Source organism: Nicotiana tabacum, chromosome 20, assembly GCF_000715075.1.
Source record: "Nicotiana tabacum cultivar K326 chromosome 20, ASM71507v2, whole genome shotgun sequence".
NCBI lineage: Eukaryota > Viridiplantae > Streptophyta > Magnoliopsida > Solanales > Solanaceae > Nicotiana > Nicotiana tabacum.
In genome coordinates, this window is record NC_134099.1 from 149,997,213 (window position 1) to 150,016,716 (window position 19,504).

The 19,504-nt window shown below is 34.0% G+C and overlaps 1 protein-coding gene across 1 annotated transcript; it reads left to right on the top strand.

Annotated features, from left to right (window-relative positions):
* Positions 1-14,008: 14,008 nt before the first annotated feature.
* Positions 14,009-19,298, top strand: LOC107812848 (protein SAR DEFICIENT 1-like). The gene is made up of 7 exons (XM_016638021.2): positions 14,009-14,193; positions 14,291-14,366; positions 14,881-15,436; positions 16,608-16,768; positions 16,961-17,155; positions 17,267-17,369; positions 18,103-19,298. The coding sequence occupies exons 1-7, from the start codon at positions 14,102-14,104 to the stop codon at positions 18,306-18,308; spliced, it is 1,389 nt and encodes a 462-aa protein (XP_016493507.1). The 5' UTR covers positions 14,009-14,101; the 3' UTR covers positions 18,309-19,298.
* The last annotated feature ends 206 nt before the right edge of the window (positions 19,299-19,504 follow it).

Here is a 19,504-nt window from a genome sequence, read left to right on the forward strand (position 1 = left end):
CATTGGCATTTCGGCCTCTCCGTGGAACTTGAGGTAATACCTCATCTTGTTCTAGATCCTTTACCTCCTCCTCCGCTATCACATTGCCGAGAGGGTCATTTGCATTAAGAGCCATTGTACCTAATAGTGATCGGCACAAACAAAATTAGTAAACAAGAAGGAAAGAGAAGTAAAACACAAAACTAACTAAACAGATAGTCAACACCGTAAGGTCCCCGGCAACGACGCCAAAACGTGATCGCTGCCGACTCGACACTACACTATGGTAGGAAGAGCGGGCCGCAATAGCTTTTACCTGAATAGAGGTCCAGGATCGAATTTCCACAGGGAGCTAGTAGTGGAGTTGTATTTTCTGTCTAGCCTAGAGTTGCGATTGTGCTTCTAATGTCACTTCAAACATTTTTTGAGTTTTTGTATTTATAACCACTATTATAAAATTAAGGATTAAAGCTAAATTATGCTAGGAGAATATTGCTAAGTTGTAATTAATGGGAAGAAGAGCACTAGGGTCGTAGCATTACCTAGGTGGCTAATTGACGGGTAGATGTTACTAAGGATAGATTGACATATTTGGGGATTATGCTGAAACCGTTGCACAATTGCACCCACTCTCACACCTCTCAATAGAGAGAGTGATTTGCCCAATTGACTCTCTCGAAACTAATTGGATAGGCCAATGAGACCAAGTAACTAGGGTTCAAGTAGGGTGATTACTCTCTCGAGATTTAACCCGTTAATTGGGACTACCATTTCTCATGGGTCCATCCCAATTTCTTGTTGAGTCAATTTTGGGGTCATAGACTCTCTTTCTCAAGAAGAGTTAAACCCACTAAGCTTGAATCAGCGTTTGCAACCACCAATTCTTGAATAAAAACATAAAATCAACCCAAATAGCAAACACCCAATATCAATCTAACCCTAGATGGCAACACCCATCAATTACCCACACTAGGGTTGAGCCACAACCCTAGCTAATGGGTTTAGCTACACATAATTAAAGAAGAAACTGAAGAAATAGATGAAGAACTAAACATATTAATTAATTACTAAGAAAAAACTAATCTATTGTTAATGGGAAGCAAAATATGCCAAAAATGGCTACAACACCAAGCGCAGCTTTCGTCTCAAGTTCCTAGATAAAAACCGATACCTAATAATAGTAAAATATTCTATTTATACTAGGCTGGAAAAACTGGACAAAAATACCCCTGCAAGGTCAGTGCGGGCCGCACAAAATGGACCGCGGCCGCACTGGCTCTTGCACTTCAACTGTTTGATGACTTGAACTGGGGACGCGGACCGCGTGGAAGTGTATCGCGGCCGCGATGGCAACTGGCGAGGTCCGCGCAGTCGTGACCGCGGATCGCGTGATCAAAAGTGCCTTTCTCTGAACCTTATGAACGCAGACCGCACAAAGCAGGAGTGCGGCCGCGAAGCTTCACAGCGGACAGCGAAAATCCTACCGCGGCTGCGTGACTTTAAGCCTGAATATGTCATGTCTCTGAACCTCCTAGTGCGGTCGCGGTCCCCACAGGCCCTTTCTTCTTCAATTCTCTTGGTCTTTGATACTTGAGCAGGTTTCACTCCTTTTTGAGCTGATCTTTGACATTTCGTCACTTTGTCGATCAAACCTGCAATTGAGCACAACTTGTGACCATTTTGGGACTATTTTGTATCAATTTATACTCAAAGCATAGGCAAGTAGGGGCATAAACGCGTAAAAATCCTAAGTTATCAATGATCTTTCTTGGTAGTGAGGATTTGTGCAATTCTGGCCATATGTATATCCAATGTCCCTTCCGCATTTGGAAAGACCATGATCCCAAAAATGCCACAATAAAAGCAAACCGACGATGAATTTGCCAGAGGCCCTTATCTTGTTTGTTGCTCAAACCCTTTTCATGTGTTTCGATCCCGGCTGAGTGCCCGAACCTGAAGTACAAGAAGTAAAAAGAACAACATCCTTTGCTTACATGGGCCTTCTTTATCTATTTACTGATATTCAGGAGGTCAAAGAACTTGTGCACAGAAGGAGCCCTCAGAAATATAAGTTGATGTTTCCTCAAGTCCCGACCAAACTCAATATACCCGGCCATCTCCTCCAAAGTAGGGGTGATCTCAAAATCCGATAAGCGAAAAACATTATGGACGGGGTCCCAAAAAGTTACCAAAGCCTTGATCAGATCTTCTCGTGGTTTGATTTCCAGAATGTTTATAAGGGCACCCAACTGCTCTTTCACCTAATCTCGACCATATTCATCTAGATCATTTTATCACATATGTAGCTGTAGCTGAGCTTGTTCTATGACCAACTCTGACGGATTTTAGACAGTGTTCATTTTTACATGTGGAAGGTTAAGGTTAGGTTTGACTCTGGTGGACTTTTTTGTTTTTTTGCAAAACAGGTTTTTCAATTTCTAAAAGAAAAATCAACGGACCATGACTCCCTCCCCTCTATGCTAATTTTAGCAAAAGTGGTCATTTTTGCAAACGTGACCCCTTCACAATTCCATATAAATTTGAGGCCGGGGATAAGTACTTTATGAAAAAAAAATGACACTTTACCAACAAGCTTATCCGTTCTTTACGAAAATAGCCCATCGACAACTGAGGATACTCTACGGCTATCCCGGCAAGAATGTCTTAAGACATTACCGAAGACGGATTGACTTATTCTTTTGACCAAAATCCTAAACTACATTTATTTGACCATTTACTCTTTTTTTCTTTTTTTTTCGAAAAATAAGGCTAAATCTTATGTAGGTTGCCTACGTATCTCACATACGGTGAGAATCAGACCTGCGTAGTTCGATTGATTTTGACACATTTGAAAAGGACACAGTATTGACTTATTTTGAAAAGACTCTTTTTCTTTTGAAAATATTTGGCAGAGTTTCAGGACATTTCCAAATACCAGGGATTTTTCAGAACTGAGCTTTATTACTGCGTTACATCACTCTTGATTTTTCTCTTGATTTATTTTTCCTAGCCGGTCAACATGCAGGCCGCAACAAATAAATGTTCACATAGAACATAGGATGCATCAGGATAGTCTGTTATTTTGGTTACACCTGTCCTAGACAAACCCAACCCCTGTGTGGAGTCCCCAAAGTCAAATGCACATGATGCAGACAAACGTTCCTACTAGGGATCCAGCATAAGGCTGTATTTTTCTAGGTTTAAAACCTGGGGTTGTATTCTAGACCTAGCTTACCCAAGCGGACAACTCAAGCCGAAAAGGGGGCAACGTACCGGGAGCACTGAAGTCTACCTGACCTTGTTGCTGGCCCAGCCTCGTTCTATTTGGTATAACTTCTACAGAAAAAGCGGGCCACGCAAACGTGTGCACCATTTTTAGAAGACTCAGAAGGGTGGCGTAAGAAGACAGTTATATACAATTCAAATAATATCAAAGCGGTAAATAGACAACAGTTAGCACAAAAGGTTCACAAAATACAGTAATATTAACAAGCTCGAATTCTTGAACCCTGAACCAGAGATTCTGGGTTCTTGTCCCTAGCAGAGTCACCAAAGCTGTCACACCTCCTTATTTCTAATCCCGGAAGGGTATAAGGGAGTTTTTTCCAATTTAAGTGACAATTGAAACGAGATTATTTATTTAAAATTCAGAGTCGCCACTTGGGATAATTTATAGTATCCCAAGTCACCGGTTTAAAATCCTGAATCGAGGAAGTTGACTCTTATTTACGGTCTGCGAACACAAAAATTCGGGTAAGGAATTTTATTAACCCGGGAGAAGGTATTGGGCATTCCTGAGTTCTGTGGTTCTAGCATGGTCGCTTTGATCATACTTGGCTTAATCAAATTGTTTAATTACTTATTTTTAGAACCTATGTGCATTTGCATTTTGTAGTTAAGAAATTATCTTAAAAACAGGTCACGCGTACGTGTACCCATTTTTTTGGCGCGTCAAAAATCATGTCACGCGAACGTGTCCACAATTAATAACGTTGTTTTATTAATTTGAGATTGTTTGGCCTAAGTTGCACGAACGCATACTTTGATTTATTTTTTGGGAATCGTAACCATGTCACGCGAACGTGTACACAATCACGATAGTAGATTAAAAGCGCGCCTAAAGCATTGCTATGATGTTTATAATGTCGTTCGTTTTTCCTAAGGTTTTAGATCCAATATGAAGGTTTAAGAATTTACGGAAAGAAAGAGGAAAAATGATTATTTGGAATAAATGAGCATGACTTACTTAACAGATGAACGTGGCCCATTTTTGCTTAAATAGATTGTGGCTTTCCTTTTACATATTACCATACAAACAGATTATAGCAACAAAGAATTTGCAGAAAACTAATTAACGCAAACTAAATTAACGTAATTAGAGCAATTAAGAGACAATAAGATTTGGTAGATTAGGGTAGTGTCCTACCAAATACCAACTTGATATCTCTTAAGTTATGCCCAAAGGAATGTTCAAACACACTGCCAACAATAAATATACAATGTTTTTCACTTTAGACATGTTCAAGAATACTCAGTGAACAAGGATGGACCAAAATTTCTCCCAACAAAATCTAAATCATCAATATGTTTCTAATAAGCATCATAATAATTCATACATTCACAAAGGGCTTTGTTGACAAGATGCTAAAATATTTCATAATGATGGAGCAACAGAGAGTCCTATTGCTAAAAACTACACACGATGAAACCAAATGTTCAGCTTAAGACCAGTTAACATGTGCCTTAAAATAATCAATTTAACCATCCCATAAACTTTATAAAATTGAACACTTTTCCAAATAATGAACTACAGTTATTGTTTACAAAAGAACCAGCAACAATTTTTTTTTCATAAGAAGATATAAATTATGAAATAAAAGATAATATGCTTAAACTTCACATAATGAAAAAAAGAAGTTTAGTCTTCAAGTCATAATACACTATTAACTATACTTCATACATGATAAAATATAAAACCAACACCTACAGTAGTAAAAATAAAAAATGAAATGAAACCGAGCCAACAACGAACCTGTATTAGCTTTGCAACAACGAGTGAAGTTCGATGACAAAAAACTCTATTTCTTTAATTTGTAAGAGTATTTCATATAGGGCAAAAATCACGTGCTCACCGCTACTAAATTATTTTTGTTCTTTATTTAATGAAGGCCAAGATAGCCATCTTTAAGCAATACGAATCTTGAATCAATTCTTTAATTTTTCATGTTTAAAATAAAATCCACCCACCAACTGATCAAGTTATCAGTTCTTTTTTTCCTTCTTCACTTTAAACTATTATCATATCAAAGAAACAAATTATATATTGTTATAAAACAAAGACTGTAAAGTAAAGACAAGTATAGAGAGAAACTGATATATTATTCGAACTCAAACTAATGTACATAATGAACTGAAATCTGTTCTATTTATAGAAGAAAGGAAGCTGCTCTGTAAGCTGCTACTACAAGCTGCTTTGTAAGCTGCTACTACAAGCTGCAGTGTAAGCTACTATAAGCTGCTGTGTAAGCTGCTACTACAAGCTGCTGTGTAAGCTGCTACAAGCTGCTGTGTAAGTTGCTGCTGTACCTGATATGGATAATCTTCTACTGAGAGCAATATTTATCCATAACGGAGTACTGAATGGATAAGCTTATTATACCCGGTATGGATAATCTTCTACCGGGGGGTAATTTTTATCCATAACCGGGTACCGAAGTGATAAGCTTCTTCAGGAAGCTTATTTCCAATATAGTACTAAATAGATAAACATATTTACGGTGAAGTCTCATATGGATAAGCTTCTTCAGGAAGCTTATTTACAACGGAGTACTAAATGAACATCCATAATATAATATATTTATAACACTCCCCTTGGATGTTCATTAAAAGATAATGTGCCTCATTAAAATCTTACTAGGAAAAAACCCGTGGAAAAAAATCCTAGTGAAGAAAAAAGAGTACACATATTTAGTAATTACGCATAACTAGTTGTTTACAAAAACCTTATAAGGAAAACCCCATGGGAAAAAACCTTAGTAAGGGAAAAAGAGTGCATCGCGTATTTTACTCCCCTGATGAAAACCTTGTTTCAAATATTTGAGTCTCCGCATTCCAATCTTGTATACCATCTTCTCAAAAGTTGAAGTTGGCAAAGATTTAGTGAATAAATCTGCTGGATTATTACTTGAACGGATTTGTTGCACATCAATGTCACCACTTTTCTGAAGATCGTGTGTGTAGAATAATTTTGGTGAAATGTGCTTCTTTCTATCTCCTTTTATAAATCTTCCCTTCAATTGGGCTATGCATGCAGCATTGTCTTCGTATAAAATTGTGGGTCTTTTCTCACATTCCAACCCACATATTTCTCGAATGAATCACTGATCTCAATCATATTCACTTCATGCTTGCCGGTTTGAGATCGAGCTTTATGGATATCGGATAAATAACCTGCATCTGCATTACCAATACGATCTGCACCACTTTTGTTAGCATTAGCAAGATAAATAAGTGCAACATCTACACCGAGATAGAGTATTTCAGGACCAAGGAGCTCCTCATCCTCTTCTAGAGGTTGGAACTGATCCTTATTCACTTCAAGTGATTGAATATCCAATGGTGTACTTAATAGGTACACTTTGTCCATGTAAAAGCATTTTTAAGACCCTCTTGGAGCTCTTCTGGAGTTCCAATTTATGTCACCAACATAAACAGCAAGTGTAACAAATTCTGATGATATTTTCTTTATAAAAATACATGGACAAATAACATAATTTATGTAACTTTCTTTCAGCAAATATTTACTGAGGCGATTATACCGCACACGCACAGATTACTTTAAACCGTACAAAGATCTTTATAATTTGATCAAGTACATTTCTCAAGACTTTGAATTATATGCTTCAGGCATTTTCAATCCTTCAAGGATCTTCATATAGATTTAGCCAAATAAGTCATATAGGTCAAAACTTGTATCTAAATGGTATGACATCTTCAAGTGTCTGGACTGCTAGTCCGATCCTCACAATCTTTTACAATATTGTGCACTATATCATATTAAATATATCGTCGACGATCATTTTGTGTCAGTTCCGAAGCGACATAACTTGTGGAGATCTCATCACTTTCTTTATTTTCAGGTACCTGAACTTTTTCGGGAGTTTCATGAAATGTTATGTCGTGGACTCTTCTAGAGCTTATTTCCTCCTCATTATGATCATTTCGATTATTAGCTCCTAGTATTTTTCAAGGATTGTTACCTTTGGAACCGATTGGTCTACCACGCTTCATGCGTACAGTAAACTCTATCCTTCAGGGATTTTAATAGGAGCATTTGCAGCTGAAATATGATATTTAATTTTGGATCAGCAAATGCTTCTGGCATTCGACTTGAATTATCTTCTAAGTGAGGATCATGATAATTCGATTCATATAACATATTTTTCAACTGTTTATTCCATCCCTCAAATGTTAGAAAAACTAACATATATCCTCAATCATCTTTGGGAAACATATCTTTGTGTATTATGGTAGAGAAATTAATCACATACCACACAACAAAAGATAGTAAAAATATTTGGTTTCTGATCCTAAACCAATTGTGAAGGGAGGACTTATCATATATTATTGATCTGATGCATACAAGTGCTGCTATATGCAATTTAGAAAATCTTAGACCAACACATGAAGCTTTGTTCTCATAAGCAATGGTTTAGCCATTAATAGGAGGTATTCAATGCTAAACCAGCTTGGATATAAACCAACATTATCAAGATGAACTGTCTTGATTTCATAATCTGAAAATTATGCTCTTAATCGAGAAAAGCAATTCCAAATGCCAAACTGCAGGTTGACAATAATTACACATGTAACCATCTCATATATGCACCTATAAGTGGTTCACATGATAGGTGAACGGGCCCATATTCACCTTTTATATATTTCAGAATAAGAGGTCTTAGTCCCAACTTTAGCTGGTATAATCAATTCATTATGAGAACAAGCAACACATGAGAATTCCTGAAGAATCTTCTAGTTCTTTAGTATATGCTTATCTGAATTTTCAAATAGCTCATTTAAAAATGGCAAATGAAAACTTCAAGTTTATCATGTCATGTGCTATCTCTTAGTAAACTTCTGGTTTACTATGGCATAAACTTTTGCTTTAGTAAACTTCTAGTTTACTGTGATACATGATATAGTACAAATTAAAGAATAAGGCAGGTAACTTCTCACATACATATTATTTTACCCCCTATGATTGTGGAAACATGAAGATTATCAATCTTCCAATCATTTGTAGTCTCACTATGATAGCCATTTGTATTAGTAAACTTCAGGTTTACGACAACATATGTTTTGACTATAATCATCTAATATGAATGACATATTTGTATATAAGCTCTTCGAGAGCCTTCATTTATTATCCACAATCTAATATTTATCTGGCACTACTGGTGTCATGTATTCTTTAGGCAAACATTTAGTTCTTCAGGAGTTGTTGATACATTTTGTACTATCAAATATTGCTCAGACACTGCTGGTGTCATGAGAGAAAATCACAATCAAATAAACAATGTAAAACAATTGTTTAAGCACACGAAAACTCTTCTTCATAATATTTTTCCACTTCAGGAGGCAATTTCAACTGTGTTACTTCTTCAGGAGCAAATTTAAAATACGAAATATTGAGTATATATTCTCTCAATTATATTAACTCTTCTAGAAGTGAATTGTAATGTATTCACATCAAGAGCGCGTTCATATTTACCCGACTTATTAGTATTGTCACATTCACTTCAGGGAATGGATTAATGTTATCAAAAGTTCTCATCCTTCAGGAAATCGAACATAATTATCTGAATGCGCATTAATCACATCAAATTGTGATGCTTCAACCTCTTTTAAAATATTTACTACTTCAGGAGCAAATCGAGGCGTGCATTTAATATAGAGAATATTTATGTAGCTTATCTTCAATTGTAACTATAGAAAGCCTAAATTATCACTTCTGGTGATCATAGACATATACCACTTCTGGTGGTTAACAAAATATAATTACAATGAGATATATGAAATATAACTACTTCTGGTGGTTGTATATTTCTTGCAAACTCTGCTAGAGTTTAAGTTGATCTAATAATATTATCCATATTCTTTAAAATGACATAAATAAGATATATTATAGTAAACATCATTATCAAATCATAATTTTTCTTTATGTACAACAATTACATAACCATACTATCTATTACAAATAACAAAAATTAAAATATTTACATTTCTACAGATTCACCACCGATTACATGACTTGTTTCTCCTTCTGGGAGTGCAAAGTAATCAGCTACATCCAAATGCATGAAGTCTAAATTATCTTCAGAAATAAAATTTGCTTCAGCATTTTTCTCTGTCTTCTTCAGGGAGGCTTGGTAAAGCTCAACCAGGTGTTTTGGCGTACGACAAGTACGTGACCAGTGCTCTTTTCCTCCACATCTATAGCATGCATTTTCTACATTTGGCGCTTGCACCGCTTCATGCTTTTGTTCCTTCCTTTTCTACTGCTGGTGGTGAAGAGACTTCTTTGGTGCATTATTATTACCATGATTGGGGTTTCTTCCCCGACCACGGCCATGACCACGACTGGGGCCACGACCTCTTCCACGTTTAGCTTGGTGGAAGTTCGTCTCATTCACTTCAGGGAATGGACAAGAACCAATAGGTCGGCTTTCATGATTTTTCATTAATAGCCCATTATGTTGCTCTGCTATAAGAAGATGTGAGATAAGTTCAGAATACTTTTTAAATCCCATCTCTCGATATTGCTGCTGCAGGAGCATATTCGAGGCATGAAAAGTGGTGAAAGTTTTCTCTAACATATCATGATCAGTAATATTATCACCACATAATTTTAATTGGGAAATAATTCTGAACATAGCAGAATTATACTCACTGATAGATTTAAAATCTTGTAGCCTTAGATGAGTCCAATCATAACGTGCCTGTGGAAGAACGACCATCTTCAGGTGGTCATATCTATCTTTCAAATTATTCCACAGTATGACTGGATCTTTAATAGTGAGATATTCCATTTTCAGGCCCTCATCAAGGTGATGGCGTAGGAATATCATTGCTTTGGCACGGTCTTGGTTTGATGCCTGATTTTTATCCTTGATGGTGTCTGCCAGACCCATCGCATCAAGATGAATTTCAGCATCAAGCACCCAAGACATGTAGCTTTTGCCCGATATATCCAGGGCTACAAATTCAAGTTTGGAAAGATTTGACATTATTTAGGAAAAGAAAGTTCTTACCTCAGATACTTTCAAAATATTTGCTCGAGATGGTAGAGTTTCGTGCTGATAACGTGTTATAAAACAAAGACTGTAAAGTAAAGACAAGTATAGAGAGAAACTGATATATTATTCGAACTCAAACTAATGTACATAATGAACTGAAATCTCTTCTATTTATAGAAGAAAGGAAGCTGCTCTGTAAGCTGCTACTACAAGCTGCTGTGTAAGCTGCTACTACAAGCTGCAGTGTAAGCTACTATAAGCTGCTGTGTAAGCTGCTACTACAAGCTGCTGTGTAAGCTGCTGCTGTACCAGATATGGATAATCTTCTACTGAGAGAAATATTTATCCACAACGGAGTACTGAATGGATAAGCTTATTATATCCGGTATGGATAATCTTCTACCGAGGGTAATGTTTATCCATAACTGGGTACTGAAAAGTTAAGCTTATTATACCCGGTATGGATAATCTTCTACCGGGGATAATGTTTATCCATAACTGGGTACTAAAAAGATAAGCTTATTATACCCGATATGGATAAACTTCTACTGGGGATAATGTTTATCCATAACCGGGTACCGAAGTGATAAGCTTCTTCAGGAAGCTTATTTCCAATATAGTACTAAATAGATAAACATATTTACGGTGGAGTCTCATATGGATAAGCTTTTTCAGGAAACTTATTTACAACGGAGTACTAAATGAACATCCATAATATAATATATTTATAACATATATCAATATATACCATTAAGTTCCTTGTAAGATGGTATCATTAATTTCCATTGGATAGGATAGCAAATATGCATTGTACTTTTCAAAAATTAAAATAAAATAATTGCAGCTTCTCTAACTACAAAATAAAGATAGAGTTACAACATTAATGGGAGGACCTCACAATTCGAACATTAATAAGAAATATTCCTGCATATGCCAAAACTACTTTTCTTTTTTCCATCTGATTAGCACCCAAAATTTACTAAGTCCGATTAATTTGAATTCACATCAGGTAAATTTCTTAAATTCTTCCAAGAAACTCATATGCCATCACTTTTTTCCAAAGTCTTTGTCACCGTTAAATACTGATTAAGAATTTAAAAAATGGCCTACCTCCGTTCTCTTTCAAATAAATATGCACAAAAATCAAAATCAACTTTATCCAAACGAAAAAGTTAAGCATGTGGACTCTGGTTGCATTGTGGGCCTCCAAGTCTTGTTTTAGTAAAAATTGCACGGGCGCTTTATTTGGTCGTCACCATTTAATATATATTTATTTTTTAAAATTTTTTTAACTTGTATCCAATTTTTAAACAACTTCAGCCCTTTTTTCCTCCTCCTCCTCCTCCTCCTCCTTCTTCTTCTTCTATTAACAACTGAAAGGTACTATGATTAATTCTCTAATACTACCACCATCTTAAGAGAAATTTTTATTCTGTCATGTACAGAACCCCAACATCGACATAGTCTGATTACATTCTCTTTCAAAAAAATCAACTTAGTGATATGCATAAGCTGTAGTCAACAACTTACACCAACCCTGCCTAAAGATAAGCCTGAAGAATTTGCCTTAATATGCAAATGATGAAAACTGTAAAAAAGATCCATCATTTGCTTAAACTGCAACTCATACACCAAAGAGCACTTGCCATAATAACGCACTGGTTGTAACATAAGATTTAAAATGAACTACAATTCGATAATTAAATACTTTTCTGTTTTCGTAGTAACAAAAGTTGAACTTCGTGGCCAGATTCCTTTTACTGCACAACAAACAAAATACTATTCACTACAATTACTTTATAAAGTTTTTGCTGGATCAAGTTTTTGCTTATGCTCTTATGGATTCAACTTCAGCTTATATAGTGCTGAAACTTTTATAAATGAACTAAATAACTTTAGCATCTTCTGCTGAAGTTTTTGAAAAAGTTTTATGACAAAACTAATGAATTCAGGATAAAAAAACTTCATCTATTTTAGTGCTGAAGTTTTTACAAATGAACTAAATAACTTCAGCATCTTATCCACGCTAAAAAAACTTCAGCATTGCCTTTGCTACTTCAGGCCCGTCTACTAGAATGCTGAAGTTTTGCATGATTGTCTTTGCCGCTTCAGCCCTGTATGCTGAAGTTACGCGAAAAAAGTGGGTACGGTTGCAATTTTTTTTGCAAAACGAGCACAAGTTAAAACGTGACCCAAAAAGCGGGTTTAGATGCAAATCCCCCCTTGCTTTCTGCGGATGTTTTGCTTTGTGTTTTTGTTATAGTGTATATCTGAAATTTTTCATAAGCGATATCAATATTTTAAAAAGTAAATAAAAGAATAAATTATATAGTGACAATCAATATTCTTTTTTCTATATTTATATTTAATAATTTTTATTTTACTTATTATCTTTATATGCATTTTTAATAAAAATTCGATGAAGTAATGTTACGTGATAACATTTGAGATTAAAAGTATATCTGCCCCTGCAAATGTGTGTGTTTTTGGTGGGGGTGGGGAGAGGGGAGGGTGGGGAAGGTGAGTAATAAATTTAAAAGCTGTGTTAAGTACTATATTGTATTTATTCGTTAATAATTGTAGTTGGTAGAAGTGTCCTTTATTCTATAAAATAATTAGTTGCTAGATTTGTTCTTTCTTATGAGGCTTACTTTTTTCTTTTTCGGGAAATTAGTTATTGCAATATTTTCGTTTGTTATGGTGTAAAAGAAGATTGAGAATCTTTAATTAATTTAAGATCAAGCATTATTCTTAAGTTTGAAAAGGGGGCATTAAGAGTACCCATAAATATGAATGGACATTTCGTGAGCATAAAAGCATGTAATCATGTTATTGATTAATGTTTATTGTAAAAATTTATTTATAATTACTTTTATAAATGACATGATTATGTAAATACTGTCAATGCATAAAATCATTTCTATAAGCAAGCAATGAGTCTGAAATATCACTAGTGAAAAGTATTTCATAAACGCTTTTAATTCCCTTTAATTCCTTGAGTTGAAAGAAGAAAGAACACCTTCCTATAAGGTTATTTCCGATTCATTTGGAAAATTTTCTCGAAAAAATTTGGACGGTGTTTATTAATTTGGAGGTATTTTTTTCCTTAAAAAATGGGTAAAATTATCTTGAGTCATTCCTTTTAGAAAAAATTAACCTAAATAATCGTTTAGACAACCCCTTAAACTAAAAATAGTCGGTGAGTGTATTTTGTCTGTGTATACATGTGTGTATATATATATATATCAGCTAGAAAATTAAACAGTAAAATCGGATAGTTATTTGTGTAAGATCCCTTCATTTTAAAAGACAACTAATCAACAACTTTTTAGACATTTTCACAAAACTTTTTGCAAAAAAATTCTGAAAACATATTTAGAATAATTTCCCAAGAAGCTATCATGTCTGCTTTAATATATATTTTGCTGTTTAATTTCTTTTGTTTGTATGTCGTTGTTTAATTTCTTTTGTTTCTTTAATTTTGCCAAAGGAGTTGAGGGGTTGACTTGAAAAGGGCTTGACGTCAAAGTCGTTACATCAGATTACCTTAGATCACTTAAAAGTTGGAATCCTCTATTGCCTTGCTCTTTCTTTCATTATTCCACGAAACTTCCTTTACCTTTTTTTAATATTGAAAATAACATTAACTTTAATACTTTTTAACTCATTTTCCCTTTTGAGATAAGACACTGACACCTTGTGCCCTACCCTTTATAAACCCTACTACCAAACCTCTCTTCCTCAAATCATATCATCTCCTCTCTTTCTTATTAGTTGTATACCAAAATTAAACTCTTTGAGATTTATTACACTTTGACAATAGAGAAATGGCAGCTAAAAGATACTTTGATGACTCTGCTGATCCTGATTCCAACCACCCAAATTACAAACGCATGAGAAAAACACCTTCTTTTGCTTCGTATGCACTCTCATGATGATCATTTCTTGTTTTCTTTTTCTTTCAATTTTTACAAGATTTATCGTTTTTTACCTATACTTTTTGTCGCTTTTTGTAGTGTAATAAAAGAAGTGGTGATGGTGAATTTCTTAGATAACTTCTGCGCAGCCTTGGAACCCATGCTCCGAAGAGTGGTATATTTCTAGATTATACATTAGACATATTTTTATGATGATTTAATTAGTTATATACATTAACAGTGTAGTTTTTTTTATACCATCAATATGATTTAACATGTTATTTCAGGTTATTTATTATTGGTTATCAACTAATGCTATGGATAGAGTGATATGCAACAATCTTTAAAATGAAAATATATTTACATAATCGGTACATAAAATTGAAACTCATTTATGAATCATAGCTCTATTGATGCAGTCAAAGAACCCGCTTGACTCTCTACCTAAATTAATTAATGAGTCTATACGCTATGAGTCATGAATACTAGTTCATCCTATTGTAATTAAAGAAATGTATATTTTAAGCTGCTTCCAAAAAGAATAGCCGATAAAATTTATATTTCTTTACTATATATATGTAATATATACAAGAAATATACATATTATAGTCAAAGAATGCAATGAATTTCGACTGAGCGGCCTAGTAATTATTACTATTCCTTATTCAATATCTTTGTTGAAATTACAGGTTCATGAAGAGGTGGAAAATGGACTACGGCAATGTTCTCGATCAATAGGGAGATCACCTTCATTAAGAATTAAAGCTTTGGAACCATCAAACCTACGTTTGATATTCAGCAAAAAGCCTTCTTTACCAATATTCACCAACAGCAAGATTGTGGATTCAGATGGCCACCCTCTCCAGCTCCTACTTGTGGATGCAACCGGCGATTGCCTGGTTCCGACCACCTTAGCTTCTCCGATTAAAGTCGAAATCGTCGTGCTCGACGGCGACTTTCCTATCGGAGAAAATGAAGCAACTTGGACAAATGAAGAGTTCAATAAGAACATAATTAAGGAAAGGGTTGGAAAAAGACCATTGCTAACTGGTGAAGTTAATATAACTATGAGAGATGGTGTTGTTTCCCTTGGAGATCTTGAATTTACTGATAATTCTAGTTGGATTCGGAGCAGGAGATTTCGACTTGGTGCAAAGGTTGTTCATGTTGGAAAAGGTCAAAATAATGTTCGAATAATGGAAGCCATGACTGACACTTTTATGGTTAAAGACCACCGCGGAGAATGTAAGTTACTTATTATTTATTTTATACTATCAATGTATATTAATATAGGGAAGGGCAGCCTCTGTAAAGTTATTGCCATGTGACCAGGAGGTCATGATTTCAAGCCGTACAAACAATTTTTTGCAGAAATGCATGGTAAGGCTCTATACAATAGACCCTTATGGTCCGGCCATTCCCCGAAACCCGTGTGTGTGTGTGTGTGTGTGTGTGTGTGTGTGTGTGTGTGTATATATATATATATATATATATATATATATATATATATATATATATATATATATATATATATATTTAACTTGTTGAGTTACTTAGGCCACTTGAAGTTATTTTGTGAACCTTTAACTGAAAACAAAATCACTTGAAAAATATAATTTTTAGTATTTTTTATTTATTTTAGGGTATATTCCTTGTGTTTAGGTGAAAAGGAAGAAGTGCCAACGAGAAACATCACTTTGTTCAGTGATTTTTCTTGAGGCAAATAATCTAGGTCTTAACTCTCAAGTCAAACAGTGACATCTATACCTAACCCTAGTTGCATAATCTGTGCACTTTAACTAGTAAAATAAATAAAAAAGATTTGATCAGTTCTTTCTATCTATCATCTAATACCAAGTCATATACTATTAATTAACAGGTATTAAATAGGGGTTTAAATAAATAATGTCTTCTTTGTCCATTGGTTAAGATATATAGTTCAAACCATGTCATATACTACTTGTTAGTTTTGACAGGTAAGGTATCTTTTAACTTGTCAATTCAATTACTACCAATTCAAAAAATGTAATCATATATTTTCCAACTTCATGCTTATGCAAAAGTTCATGTCCTTTTTTTTTCCTTTTATCCTAAATCCTAATCAATCATGTAGGCACGTCATCAAACCTAGTCGTTCAAAAAAAGATTCTATCGATTAGATTCATGAAATCTAGTGGGACATCATTACTCACTGGTTCATCTGTATCCATGACTTTCAACATAGATGGATTTATATGTAAAAATATATTATAATTTTAATAAGTATAAGATTTGAACCCATAATTTTAAAAATATATGAGTTCGATATTAAAAATCTTAAAAGTTAAATCTATTGAATTTAAATCCTACATCCACATCCTATGTCTGTACTATAATCATAATTCATATATTGAAATTAATATTTATGTCATTTCAGTGTATAAGAAGCATTATCCACCAGCATTGGGAGATGATGTGTGGCGTCTTGAAAAGATTGGAAAAGATGGAACTTTTCACAAGAAGCTAACTTCACATGGCATCAAGACGGTACAAGATTTTCTGAAGTTGGCAAATATTGACCCAGAAAAACTAAGAAGGGTACGTACTTCAAATTAATTAGCAACATCATTTTTCTAGGGGCACAAATTTAAGAAAATAAAATCGTCAATAAATAAGTATAATTAATATTGATGTGAAAATTTTGGAAGTATTAATATTAATTTTGAACCTATTATTTTAATGAATTCAATATAATTTACTAAATTTAAATTATGAATTTATCTCTGACAGATACTTGGAAGCGGGATGTCGGAGAAAATGTGGGAAGTAACATATAGACATGCAAAAACTTGTGAAATGGGCACCAAATCATACATAGCGAGAGGAACTACCTATACTCTCTTCCTCAATCCCATATGTCAAGTTGTTAAAGCAATTATTAATGGGCAAATTTGCCATAATCGAGAATTGCGAGGAATCCAAAGGGTAAGAAAAATTCTAGTTTTTTTTTTAATATTTAACACCCTGTTAAATATTATATATGCTAAACAAAACATTTTTACTGATTTAAGAAATTTATTTATGCCTTCATATTAGGCCTATATTGAGAAGTTGGTGAAGGATGCCTACATAAATTGGAGTTCTTTAGAAGAAGTTGATGGTGGGCTGGTCATGAATGAACAAGCTCTACTTACTCAAGGTATTTTATATGCTTATATTTTAATCTTTTCATTTTTTATTCGTTGTGTTTTTATCTAATTTGATAGTATAATATATAAACTTTGAGTAGTTAGCGAGCAATTATAACAAAGAGATACTTGATTATTCTCTATTCCCAATTGATACTGTTCTAAATTTTAATCCCTTATTTTATAAGTTGTACTTGCTAAAGATGATATGACAAATATTCTTCGGCTGAAACCTCATGAATTTGGGTTTAAATAAATGAGAGAAGTCAACCCATTTTACTTGTATATTTTAGTATGACGTGTTTGCCACAAAAGACTAATTAAGTAATACTTCAATTTGACAATGTATTTAACTTTTATATACAATGAAACCTCTGTATAACAATTTTATTTGTTTCAATATTTTCTGACTGCTATAGTGAAGTGTTGTTATAAAGGACATATATTATAACATAACATAAAAATAGCTTCCGAAATTTTTTGACTTTTATAGTGAATAATTGTTATATAGAGATGTTGTTATCGAGAGGTCCGGCTGAATATACACTATATAAAGCTTTTGTTTCCACTATCAGTATATGTAAACCAATTATATCGAATTAATTACACTAGAATATTATTTATGGGTTCGAAATCTTTTGTTTAGATCTTATATTTGTATAAGAAAGTCTATTACATATGTCTAAATATTCAACTGCGTACGTAAAAGTTGAACTGATTGACAATTTGTTGTGTATTGAACAGGAGAAGCAAAGGTGCTTCATCAGAATGCCTATCAACTGCAGCATACAATGCTGAGGAGTGCACTTGTGATTGCAATTGGATCTGAGCAAACATTAGAGTACAATGATTGGAATATTGTCAATTCAGCCCATATTTGTTCCCCTGTTAAAAATGGAGTTCGTTATATCTCGGAATCTTCTTCTGAAGGAGAATTACATTACTTGTGAATTTTTAAGGAAAATAAAAAATCAAGAAAAAAATAATCAAAGGGATGAATTTTACCGTCACGTTGATCTTGGGCTTAAGTAAACTGACATGGACAGTCATAATCCCAACTTAGTTGTCATTGAGGTGTACTTGCTGTACATACAAGTTATAGGAGTTGTGCCGCCCCTTTGTGTAAGGATGTGTGGTTTGGCAATATTATCAGAAAAGTCTTGACTTTTTTTTTTTCTTGATAAGTGTTTGTAGAACGAACAATTATTTCTTTTAAGTATTTGGTGAATATTTCAAAATACTTTAGTTTATTGAGTTTTTGACAATAAGTAATTCTGTAGAAACCTTTTCTTTTCTTGCCTATTATGTGGATCACTTCAAATGACAATTTATTCCAGTACTATAAAAGTAAAAAAAAAAAAAATTTTGAGGTTAATCTTGTAAATAATCCAAATACCTTATCCAGTAAGGGATCACTTTTGGAAGGATTAAAAAATTAATCTAAGCATGAAATCCTTCCTAATCTCAAAATAATTTTCAACCTTTCCCACACAAATAAACGCCTTCTAATAAATTGGTTTAGCAAAATCTTAAAATTAGATTTTGTAAAATTATATTTTTAAAAAGCACTTCTCCAAGAATTATAGCTCTATAAAACAACCCTGTACAAACTGTTATGAAAATATTATTATGGATGTCCATTTATTATTCCGATGTAGATAATCTTCCTGAAGAAGATTATCCATTTAGTACTCAATTGAAGTTTATCTACAAGCAATTGATGCAGGCAGGTTGCAAGCAACTCAATGAAATGACTTGCAGCAACTTCTTATTAAACAGGCAGGTTGCGAGGAGCTCATACAGACAACTTACAAGCAGCTCAAGAAAAGCCTTGCAGCTGCTTCCTTTCTTCTATATATAGAGGAGATTTCAGTTCATTATGTACATCAGTTTGAAGTTGAATAATATATCAATCTCTCTCTATACTTGTCTTTGATTTATTTACTTTACACTTATTATTTTATAACACGTTATCAGCACGAGATTCTGCCATTTTGAGCATTTACTTTGAATTTAATTTCTATTTCAGTGTTCATCTCCGATGTAAGGCGATGCTCTTACGTCCGTGGTTAGATCTTGTTCATTCCGAGCATCATAAGGCAGATTATATCCTTGAGGTGGTGAGCTTTTCTTCTTGGCAGTAGTA